Source organism: Anser anser, assembly GCF_964211835.1.
Source record: "Anser anser genome assembly, chromosome: 21".
Taxonomy (NCBI): domain Eukaryota; kingdom Metazoa; phylum Chordata; class Aves; order Anseriformes; family Anatidae; genus Anser; species Anser anser.
Window position 1 is genome coordinate 3,333,735 of NC_139742.1, and position 12,329 is coordinate 3,346,063.

General features: G+C 47.0%; 1 protein-coding gene across 14 annotated transcripts in view; it reads left to right on the top strand.

Annotated features, from left to right (window-relative positions):
• Nucleotides 1-12,329, top strand: part of LOC310885015 (voltage-dependent N-type calcium channel subunit alpha-1B-like) — a 283,849-nt gene that overhangs the window by 170,985 nt on the left and 100,535 nt on the right. For all 14 annotated transcript variants that reach the window (XM_083807730.1, XM_083807736.1, XM_083807737.1 and 11 more), the window contains 3 exons: nucleotides 3,685-3,816; nucleotides 4,728-4,800; nucleotides 9,845-9,962. In XM_083807730.1, the coding sequence (XP_083663856.1) occupies nucleotides 3,685-3,816; nucleotides 4,728-4,800; nucleotides 9,845-9,962 (323 nt within the window). The remainder of the gene's footprint in view (nucleotides 1-3,684; nucleotides 3,817-4,727; nucleotides 4,801-9,844; nucleotides 9,963-12,329) is intronic.

Consider the following 12,329-nt stretch of genomic DNA (forward strand, 5'->3'; position numbering starts at 1 on the left):
ACTTCTAGTAGTATATGAGATCTGTATCACCAGCCCCACAGAAAATAGTAGTGCTTTCCACATGTGTTAATAATAAAAATAACGATAATACAGTAACAACAACAACATAACACCCTGTAATTGGCAGCACAAAGGTCTGTCAGTCCTAACATCCTACATCGGCAATGGCCTTAAGTGGGTGTGGGAATGGAAGAAAACTGTAGAAGCAGAATTGCCCTTCCCTTGGCTGGGCACTTTGGGTTTCTGGCAGTCAGAAGTTAGTGAGTTCCAAGGAAGTTGCATTTCTGAGGACTTTTAACAGCCCTTTCCCCAGCCTCATGTACATACAGGTTTGTCTGACACAGTTTTCAGCCCTTTTATACCCTTGGGGCAGGGCTGCATGAGAGCATCCTGCTTTTCTTTGGCTTTAAGCTTGCTTACAACAAGAGTCTCAGTAGGTGATTCCTCATTTCTTGTGGAAGGAGAAAAAAGTTTCTTTAATTTCTAAACTCTACCAACTTCCCACTTACCTGCTGCTGACCTGGTGATAGTTCCTTAAATACTTAGATCTGGTGAGCTGAATTACTCTGGCTACGGCTGGGTAAGGAATGCTGATGACCAAACCACAGCGTTGACACAAACGTGAAGTGTGTTGCTGTCTGTGCTCTACCTGGTCTGGGAATGGCTAGTGTTTTCTGTACTGAGTCTGTGAATTTGAGCGTTTGCTAGAGTTGGGCTGCCCCAGCTTTTCAGGTGTTTTCATGCTTATGTGCTGTGTTACTGTGTGCTGGCATTAGGAAATAGCTGCCATGCACCTTGTAAACCCATCAAGAGCAATTTCCACATGGTTTTGGTGTTGTAGTGTGGAACTTGATGAAATATTTGTGTGCTCCTGCTGTTGTTTGCTGCTGCAGAATTACCTCCTCACATCTCCCCTCTTTCCATCACTCTCTTCAATTAAAAGAGAAAAAGATAAAGAGGAAAAAAAAACGTACACCATAAAACAAACAAACAAGCACCAGAACAGTAACCCAAATGCATAAAGCATAGTTTGTCACATTTGAACAAAACAGTAATTTGAAGAAGCTAAGTACTTTCCTAACTATTCACGTGTGGTATTTGTTAGCTCTGTAGTGTTTTCTGTTTTATATCTGCTAATTACCATGAAGATCAACAGTTTGTGCATGGTGAGGTGTCATTTGAGGCACTGTAGGAGTAGAAAAGATGAAGTTCTGTAAACGTCCAGCAAAAGGGGTGGGATGTTGCTCCAGAAATGTCGCTTAATCTACCTCTGCTGTAATGTTACGGAAATCTTATGGAAAACTCTGCATTTTATAGCAAATTTCTAGTAACTAATTGTCTGCAGTTAAAATTTATCCAGAGCTACTTACTGAGGTTGGGTGTATCTGATTGTATGTTGTGCTTACAAAAAAAAAAAAGGACATTTTTGCAAGTTTAAAGGATTTTTTTGCCAGTTTTGATTGTTCAGGTTTATTAGCCAGTATAAGAAAGGGACAAAGCCTGAGGTTTAACCTAACAAAACAAGTCACAAAGTGAGCTGGGTGCTCACCCCTTTCTCAGGGCAGTAAGAAAGAACTGTCGTCTGTCCCCCCCAATGCAGAATTCCCTTAGCCTAATTAAGAGTTGTTTTTTTTTGTTTGTTTGTTTGTTTTTTTCCCCCCTGGCATGACAGAAACATGTTGTGTCACCAGGTCCCTCCCAGCTCCCCCAGCAGATCTGGGCACAATTTAGGGAGCAACTGAAGCCATAGCACCAGGCACAGACTGATGCCCACCTGCTCTTATCGGGTTCTTCACTGTGAAAATATCCTGATCCTAAGTAGTTTTCTTTTTTGCCCATTTTCTGTATCTTTCACATATTTTTGTTTTCCCCTGAGGCTCCCTGCCTCTGGGTTTAGTAGCAGACAATAGCAGTCCACCCGGCTCTGAAGAATTTATGTCAGAGTTTTTGATTCCTGTGGCCCAAATCTGTGTGACTGCAGCTGGCAGTGATGTAATAGCTAAAAAGTTAAATTACAGCAGTCCCAAAAGTGACAGCAGGATGCCCTAAGAGTCGACACAGCGTAAGAGGGAAAAATTCAGAGAGGAAGACAGAGGACAGTTTCACGTATTTTCCTCTTAGTCATGACTGAATCAAATGGGGACTGACAACTGCAGAGATGCAGCCCCTTGTTATATCCTGTGCTCAGTAATCAGGCAGGATTTGGTGCTGAGCTCTTCCAAGACAAGCTGGGGCCTCTCTGGGAATTCATTGTCCAGCTGGTTTAGCTGCAAGGTGCTGGTGGTGGATTTTGCCTGAAGGCACTGTGCCAAGCAGGGCGAAGTCTTTGGGACAAACAAACCCGTCCACCTTCTCCAAGGAGAGGTTTGGTTGCATCTCTTAAAATTGAAGATATCCCCCCACGAGACAAAAATTTCCCCCTGAAACCTGTTGTCACTGTGTTATGGACATAACTTTTCTTGGAATGGGTGTTCCTGCTCCTCCTGGCGTGGACCTGCCTCTGCCATCCCCATTGTGGGGTGGTTCACTCCTCCCCGCTGCACGGGGGAGAGGAAGAAGAGGAAAATGAGTTTTTTGGAAAAAATCCTGCCTTAAAGATTCCTGGTCTCAAAACCTTTAACATAGGAAATCGCATGTTTTGCTCTGTCTGCTCCAAGCCTGTTGTTCCGTATGCCTGACTGTCCAAAAGGAGGTTGTCAAAGAGCTCCTTTGCTTAATAGCTCGTTCTGCATATTCGGATTCATTAGTTTTCCTAATGTAAGTAGGGCAATAGAGCAAGGGAAGGGGCAATTCCTGGGCACCCTCCCCATCACGCAGCGTGCCTGCCTGTGCGTGTGCCCGGAGCGACCTCTGGGCACGTTGGGGGATAGAAGCAAAAAGGGGCTGCAGCAGATGGCAGGATGTGGTGTGGTTGTATTGCCTGTGATGTAGGCTGAGCCGTTCCCTCTTGTCACGTCAGAGTTAATGTCCTGGATTTGTTTTCATCCTCAGAGGTGGCTGCTTGGTCCTGGATGCTTCAACTGCACAGCTGAACTGCCCCGCACTGAAGGCATCTGCTGTGCATGAGTGTGTGTTTAACATCTACAGAAGTGTCTAAGCATGTGAGGTTTTAAGCCTGCTTGTGAATACTCAGGGCATTTGATAAATTGGAAGGGGACATTTCCTGGCAGAAATTATGGTTATTCCTGCTTTATGCCTCGTGAAGCCAAGGATTCACTGTCTCCAGGTTAAGCCACTCACTGATATCGACACATCCCATTTTTTCACACCCCTGCTGACTGCAGTTCGGGATGAGAAAGATGGGGGAGCATACACAGAAAGGTTGAAACCTACACCAGGAAAGGGGCTGCTGAGAAACTAAACCGACTCCTTTCACTGCAGAGAACTTCTCTGCACTGGTACACATGCACCAGGGTGACCATCTCGGCCCTTGGGATACTACAGGAGATTTTGTCATTGAGCTGTGCTTTTCAATCATATAGGCCATGAGAGGAGATTAAAGATGTCAATAATCCCTGCCATTCCTTGTTATTCCTTGTTATTTGTTTCCTTTTGTTCATTCTTTCTCCTCTGTCTCTCTCTTTTTTTTTTTTTTAATAAAAGAATAGATCTTACCAGTTTCTAAACTAAAGAGGCTCTTCTCCCGTTAATGTTCTCTCTTGGCTGCTCTGATCTCCACCACAGATACTGGAATTCCCTGAGGAATCTCGTGGTCTCCTTGCTGAACTCCATGAAGTCCATCATCAGTTTGCTCTTTCTGCTGTTCCTCTTCATCGTGGTGTTTGCTCTGCTGGGGATGCAGCTCTTTGGAGGACAGTAAGTCTAATTAATCGTGGTCCTTTCAGGGGTAATCTGAGAGCAGTCACCTGGAATACACAAGGGGAGAGGGGCCGTAGGGCTTGAAAGGTTGACATCGAGGGTACAGATGTCAATATCTGTCCAGGCTGCTGAGAAGTGGTCTCTGGTTTATAGAAGATGGGTTTCATTCTGATGTTTTTCCTAGAGCTGAATTCTTTCTAGTTACCATAATTCACGGTTTCATCAAGGCTCCTATGTCATTCTATGATCCCCTGGTTCAGCCAGATCTCTCTAATAGGACTGGGAGAGGCAGCGCTTTTTCTGCTGAGGGGAAAAGCAACTTGTTTCCTTAATAGCCAGAGTGGCAGGATTTTCTTTTCTACAGGAATATTTTTCTGCTTGAAAACAGTTTTGCTGAATCTGATTTTTTTTCCACTAAGAAATGCCCGTTGTAATGAATTTTGCAACAAGAAATATTACAATATTACCATTTAAGCTCCAAAATAACATTTTAAAATGAAATAACGTTGTTTTTTTCAATCAACTCTTATCTTTAAAAATTTTAAATAAAACTGCCCCAATAAGTGGAGCAGTTTTTCAATTTTGACTTTTACACTTGTGGGCAAAAACTTCTTGAAATGGCTTGTTCTGCAAAATTGTTTGGGCTTTTTGTTGTTCATTTGAACTGTGGACACAGTTAGTTTCAAAGTATCAAAATTTTCTCCAGGATCCAAATTTAATTTCTGCTAATGTTTCTGCTAACCATGTTCTCAGTGATGCCATGTTCTCTGCTGCACTCATTGGGATGTTATTTCCAGGTGGAGCAAGTGCTGCTCTGTGACTCAGGTTACAGGGCATTACGGGACTGCAGGAGAGTTGCTTGTCCCTTGTCCCTTACTGTCTTTGTTTTTATTTATTACTTTCTCTAGATTCAATTTTCAAGACGAAACACCAACCACAAATTTTGATACCTTCCCAGCCGCCATTCTCACGGTGTTCCAGGTAAGGCCATCCCTTGTCCTGGGTCAGCATTAGAAAAGAAATTCTTGGGCATCTCTTCCAGCTTGTGGTGAGCAGAGAGGTGTCCACAGAACTTAGGAAAGGAGAAGTCCTTCCTTAGGTATCTTGGCTACACTGAGCAGTCAATGTGCCATTAAAGATCAGTGCTATGGAATTAAGGGAAACTAGAACAAAAGAGTTTTTGCTAGGTAAGAAATTTCACTAAAATAGGTATTTCCGTGCTCAAGGATGGTGTGTGTCCATGCTTTCTCCTTCCTGAGGCCTCTGCCCCCAGGGGTGCATGCTGCAGTGGCAGCACTGCATGTGGCGGGCTGTGTAAATCATCCTGCCGTAAATCAGCCAGCCAGTGTGGGGCTGACCTGTTCCACTTTCTCCTGCAGTTGCCGTAATTTAATGAGGAGAGATGCCTGAGCTAGCTCCAGGCAGTAAGGAAATAATGTAGCATTTTGCACTGTAATAGCTCAAGATAAGATAATGCTGGATAAGAATTACAATCAATGGGGGAGCACATAAAGAGGCATCAGCCTTGGGCAAGTTCGTGTGATGGCAGGAAGAAGTAGCAGCTCTGGGAGATGCAATGCGCAGATTTAAAGCCTCATTTTGCAGCACTTGCCTGCGTGCCATTTTTAAGCATTCACTTCAGGTGTTTCAGCAGAGAGCTGGGGGTGCACAACCCTGCTCAATGTGCAGGTAACCAGTCCATGGAGCACCCTCTGGCTTTTTGGGTGTTGTCCTACACAAATTGTTGATGTGAGCTTGAGCTCAAACTTCACCCCAACCTAGCTCTGCAAGGAGTATGGATCCAGGAGTATGTATTTCGTGTTCTAAAAAAAAAGGAAAAAATAAAAAATAAAAATTGTGTGGATGACAGTTTTCGGATTAAACAAGAAAAAGAGTTTAAAAGAAAATGTGTCCCATGACCTCTGCACAAGCAGCTTCATGTAGGTATTGTTGTTCTCCAGATGTGAAACAGGTTTTGTAGGATATTGCAAATCATGGTAGATTAATATTTTCATACTATTTTAGTGCTCATCAAAAAAGGGGCTTACAGAAATGTAAAGGTATTGCCACAGAGTCAGGCTCCGGATATGAGCATCTGGAGATTTCGTTGCTATTTTGGTTTGGGACTATAGCTGTCTCTTGAGAATCTTAGCTGAAATATTTCCTTTCTGTTCCCAAGATGAATGCCCCTGTAATGTGGTGGCTGTGGGATGAAGGAGAATACTGCTGGCTTTATGTCATTTGTGAAGAACATCAGAGCTATGAATTAAAACCAGCAAAACCTTCAGCACTCACTTAACTCTCAGCAATCTCACAGAGATATTTCAATAACCTCTCCTCCTGGTCCATCCCCCTGCACCCCTGAATTGCGAGTATCACGTTAACATTTCTTCAGTAGAGGCTTTGGACCCTCCTCTAACCTCAGCCAGCCAGCAGGCTCATTCGGTTGCTGCTCTAACGAGCAGAGCAGCAGCATCCAGTGAACACATTTGATGCAGTGAACAAATATAATAAGGCCAGATACAGCCTATCCATCTCTCACCCCTTTGCTGAGGCTTTAAGATGGATTTGGAAGATCTCCCTAAGGCACAGCCTGCTCCTCTCCTGGTTTCTTTCTCCAGCTCAGGTCTGCATGAGGTTGAACACGGAATCATAGAATGAGGTTGGAAAAGACCTTCAAGATCTTCAAGTCCAAACATCAACATGTTGGTGTGTGACTTTGTGCTCCATGGGGCACGCAGTCACCCAGCTGGAGGCAGTGGTGATCTCTTTGTTAACTGGGAACAGGGAAGAATAACTGGGACAGGGGGGCTGGGGCACCAACCCCTGTGCTATAACCTGGGGGAGACAGAGAGAGAGATGGTGGGTTGGGGGCACCTGGGGATCAGTTGGAGGTGGTGGCTGGGGAATGGCTCCACATGTGGGCAATTTGTCAGGGGCTCAGCCCCAGCTGACTGCCTCTGAATCGGGCCGGTGCCTCCAGCATCCGATAAAACCAAACCACAGCAGCAGGTACCGCAGCCTGACTTAACCCTGTCTGTGTGAGCACACCCAGCTGGGTCACAGTCCTCTGTCACGGGACTCCCAGGACATGCTGTGTCCACCTGGCAGCTCACTGGACTTGGTATTTGGTGCAACCAAGTCCTGCTATCCCTAAACTCCCTTTAGGAGCATCACACATTTTTCTCCAGCTCTTGGCCCTCGAGTAAGATATTATGAGCTGAATGCCCAACTGTGTGTATACAAAATACAAACTGTATATATATTCATATATACAGGCATGAAAAATAAATAGCTACATCTCCCTGTTGCAGCAGTCATTGAGCTGCAAGTGTTTACAACATCCATAAACACGGAGACTCTATAAAGCGGCAAGACCTCTATTAACCATACGTGCTCTGCTCCTGGAGAGCTGCTGCTTAAATAACTGCACGCTGCCGGCTGCGAGGAAGGGAAGCAGAGCCCTGGTGGCTGCTGGGGGAGGTGAGGAGTCGCGGTGGCAGGATGCGACCGGACCTCAGCCCTTGCTGAGGTCTGGGAAGAGCAGGGTTTGGTGCCCCAGCTGTCCCTGCTGACCCCACTGTGAGATATGATGCTGAGTTAAGTGATTTGGCATTTATTCAGGTCCTTCAGGAAAGCATCTCCCTTTCAGGACAGCCCTTTGAAATGGTGCTGTGCTGATCCCCAGCAGCTGAGTGTCTTTCACCCTTGCGTGTTCATTAGTCCATTAGGATTTCACAGCAGATCTTAAAAGCATTTTTTATTCCGTCATCCAACAGCTCCTCAGCCAAGCCTAACTGCTAAAAGCTGTGCTGCACTGGACAAAGTGCTTGTTAGGGACAGCCAAAAGCAGCTTGGGGCTCAGGAAAATCCAAAATCTTTGGGCTTCCCTGTACACCAAAGTCCTTATCGCTTGCCCCTTTGCACTGCTGTCCCTTCTCCTGAAGCAAGCCGTTCTTACTGCATCCGTAAACACAGACTTTATATACCAGAAAGACCTCATGTGCTCTGCACTTTGAGGGCTGCTACCTAATTGCCTAAATAATCGTGGAGGGTGACAGTGTAAATTTGGGGAAGGACACCGGGTCAGTGTCCCCATCTTCCCAGCGGGGCCTCAGAGCATCCTCAGCTCAGCGCGGGATGTCCGGTGAGTTTAGACCAATTATATCTCTGCAACAATTCCATAAAACAAACATTTTTTTTTTCTTTAAGATTTTGTTCCACTTACAAAATAACCTGGTTGGGGTTTTGAAATCCAAGTCCTGCTGGGTTCAGGTGCAGCCTGTAATTTGTCACACCTGTGACCCCTGGCCTTATGCAGGGCACAGAAGTGCTCCCACCAGTTCCTTTTCTGTGAATGTCTGCATGAACAGGAATCACTTTCTGATTATTTCTAGAAAGCAGGGATAGTTGTGAATTCACAGAAAAGAGATGAGCAGCAGTTTTTTGAACACAGTTTTGTGTAGTCGAGTGCCAGAGCTGAAAACCCAGTGGCCTGGTTCATATTCACTGGTGTAAACCCAGCATAACTCCAGTGGGGTGGGCTGCTCTGGGCTTGCACTGAATTATTTGAGACCAGACTCTGCTTTTAGGAAACAAGGTTGCATATGCACTGTGTAGCCTTGTGTCCCTCCTTGCTCTTGCTTTAATGCTGTCATCAGCACCAACCCTGCAGCAAGAAATTTTCTCTCTATCAGCAGCTTATGGTTAGTCTGGAATTTGCAATTACTTCTAGAGTACTGTATGCACTTGGGATTGATTAGTATGTTGGTGGTTTTTTTGTTGGTTTGTTTTTCTTTTTTCCATACTACTGCTAAAGAGACAGCTTCCTATTTGGGCATTTGAGCTCTGAATTCCAGGGGGCATTTTTAATGTACTGAAGGTAACTATTGTTAGACTTGGCCCCGGTGGGCAGATGAAGGATTGATCTGCTGAAAATGTTGCTGTGTTACAGTCATTGGTGAAGAACAGCAATGGCAGGCAGTTCAGACTGGTGCAAAATTAGCGTCTAGAGTGACAAGGCTTATTTTAGACTTAGGTACTTCCGCTTATTAAGGTTAGTTTTTCTGGTATTTATGTGTTTGCTAATAAGCCCCAGGTCAGCATCCCAGCCTGCAGCCAGGACAGCTCTGCAGGCTGGGCTGCGGTCGCGCTCGTGCACAAGGACGCAGGAGGAGCAGAGTCCCCTTGAAGCTGCCCTCCCCTGTCCTCCCTCACATTTGGGTATTGCTTCTGCTTAGGTTTTTATGAGATTGGTGGCTGTTTGGGAGGCTGAGCTTCCTTGTGGCCTCGGGAAGCAGGAAGCCTGGAGAAGAACTGTAGTGGTGCAAAGCCTGGGCAAGCCTTGCGGTGGTTTTGCTGCCCGGGGGCTGACATGCTGAGCCAGGCTCAGCTGCAGCAAGGCTGTCTGCAGCACCGGGGGGTCAGGGAGTAGTGGAAGGGGTTTGCAGGTGCTTGTCCTGTTATGTGGGTCACTAAAAAGTGTATATAAAGCGTGTGTGTTGGGGTGATGACTGAGCAAACCCTTCCTGTATGAAGCGAATGAAAGGAGTTGAAGCTGGTGGAGATCCCACTCAGGGCACTGGGCTTTGGAGGCAGGGTTTTACTGGGTGCCTGGGCAGTGCTGAACCCTGGCATCTCGGCATGACTTAACAGAGAGGGGTCAGGAGTTGTGCTGGGGGGGAAGCACTGGAATGTGGCTTCTACTGCCTCTGCGGGGAGGCTGGTGGCAGAGGTGTGAAGCAGGCACGTAACAGAGCAGGAGCTGGTGCACCCGTCCTCCCCCAGCAGCAGCTCTGAAGTCCCTCGCTCCTCTTTAGCCCAGAGGAGAAAGGTGCATCCAGTCTGGGGGGAGACCATGCAGGCTGGGAGGCTGCTGTCCCGCAGCCTGCCACACCGACGTGCTGATCCATTCCCCTCGGGAGACCGGTCCTGGGTTGCGTCAAGTTGCACAGCGCCTCTGACCGTCTCTGCTCTGTCTTCCCTCAGTGTCACCCCTTCTTCCCTCTCAAATTTCTCTGCACAGATCCTGACGGGGGAAGACTGGAACGCGGTGATGTACCACGGCATAGAGTCGCAGGGTGGTGTCCACTCGGGGATGTTCTCCTCCATTTACTTCATCGTCCTGACGTTGTTTGGTAACTGTATCCTTGCATGCTGCCTTGTGTTAGTGGCACAGTGCCACGCACCCTTCCAGGGGTACTAGAAAAATCTAGTTTAGTTTACATTATTCCTTTCTCACACGCACACCTGTGTGTATGCACAAGCACTTTTTAAAACCAGATTATTGCTACGGCTTTGCTCCTTACAGCACCTGGGCTAAGAGTTGTAGGCAAGTTGTCCGTGTTGGCATCACTTTTCTGATGGCAATGTGAGCACAGTCTTTGTCCATTTTATTTTTCATGGTTTAGATTAAGAAAGTTCTATTGTGAGTTAATTTATGTTGTGGGAAAAGTAATTAAATTGAGTCAGAGCAGGACTTCTGTACCTTGAATATCTTTATGGATACTGGATCAGTGGGAGAAACAATTGAAGTTGGTGTATCACATAAATCAGGCTCCAGTGTCTCGGCGCCTTTGCCTACACAACAGCTTAACCAGCTGTGCTATTCTAAGTGCTTGAACATGTCTTGTCTCCACATAATGCTTAAACCAGGAGTCCAGGTCCTGAATTTTGGGCTCTGGGAGTATTTGGTCATGTTTCAAGACCAGACAGATGAGATCTATTAGGATGTCTTGTTCTGCTTTGTCCTGAAAATCTGCTGAGGGCACTGGGAAGCCTGTGTCCTCCAGAAGTGTCTCGAGGAGTGTGCCAAAAGTAGCAGTCACACAGAGCAAGGATTTAGAAAGGGAGGCTGTGTTTTGCACAGAACCGAGCAGAGATTCTCACATCTAATGGCTGTGTGAGATTGGAGAGCCAGCAGAGCTCAGAATTTGTGGTGGCTGTTCGTTTCATGATGGATTCTGCTGATGGGCTGGTGTTGTGTAGCGTTGCTCGCATTAGCAAGGTACAAATTTGTTGGCACAAGAAGTTTGCTGGCTGCAGTGATAAGCCGTGTGGTGGCAAACAGCATCCTTAAAAACAAAACTTGAAAACTGTTGCGTATATGGGGCAGCGTGGCTGCTTTATTAGTTCTGGGATAATAATGCTGAGTGCTGCAGTTCTGCTGGAGAGCTCTCTGTAGGGTGTCCCAGCACTGTGAACCTTCCTGCCAGTTACTGTTCCAGCTTTTGTCTTTCCCTAGGAGTCCTGCTAGGGCTGGCAACATTGGCTGGGTACCTAGGAGAAAGGGAAAGGTATGCAGGGGGCCATACCCATGCTAAAGAAGCAGTTGTTATAGATGTAGATCTCTACAACAGGGGGTCAAGATAAGATGGCATGGGACATCAGAGCCTCTGGATTGGGAGACAGGGCTCCAGCCCTTTGCTTTGCGTGAAATCTCCCCGTTGGCATGAGGAGCCGTGACAGGGAGCAGCAGGGCAGAGTGTGTGTGAGCCGTGCCTGTCCCACAGGGGTGTCTGTGGGATTTTCCCCATGAACGTGCGCTGTCGGAACAGCAGCAGCCAGGATACGTGGGCCGGCCCGGCAGCTCCGCTCAGACACCAGCCTCAGCGTGCTCCTTCCAGAAACACGAGGCGTCTGAAAACTGGGTCAGTGGAGAGCTGGGAGGGAGGGAGAGCTCTCAGTCCTCGGGGCTTGGCATTTGGAAATGAGATTAAGCCATAATCAGGCTTGACAGCAAGGCTCAGAGAGAGAGAGAAAGACTTTTAACCTTAGAGCAGCGAAGATGCAGCGTTTTTGAAGAACAGGATATAAATTCCCTTCTTGCCCCTTTAGTTAAAAGAGGGGCTTCTCCCCTGTGTTTCCATGAAAGGAGAGAGAGCAGGGGAAGTTCATGTGGCTGGAATAAGGACCAGCCTCGCATCTCGCGACTGCCATGAATTTGGTCTTTGCCTCTGCTTGCTGTGGCACAGCTCTGGGCTGAAAACTTGCCCACGTTTCCCCTAGATACCCTGCTGGCAGAGCTCTGGTGTGTTGCTTTCCCTTATGTTGCCTGCTGCCGGCATCGCCATCCCTGGGACATCTCCGGTACCTTTCCCGTCCCCTTTGTCCATGGCCGCACGCTGGTGGCACGCCTCAAGCACGGCCAGAGCACTCCTCGGTGCACTGTTTGTGCATTTATCGAGGAAGTGGTGCTTACAGGTCAAGTGCGAGACTTTAATCCCCTCCGAACCGGGCAGGTGGAGATGAGTTTGCTGCAGCCACTGGGTTGTTGTGAACACAAAGAACAGGGATGGGCAAACTGATCCTAGAAGGCTTCTTTCACCACCTTCTAGTGATCAGGGTCTTAAACACGAAGCCTATCTATTAATTTCTGCGGAGATTTGCAACCCTGTAGGAGACCTGGAGATCTGGCCAAGATTTTGTCTGTTGAAGGTTTCCGTGGTTTGGATGATCTCTCTGCATCACACGGGCCCTGTTTGCCTTTAAGCATCATGAGCAGGACAACA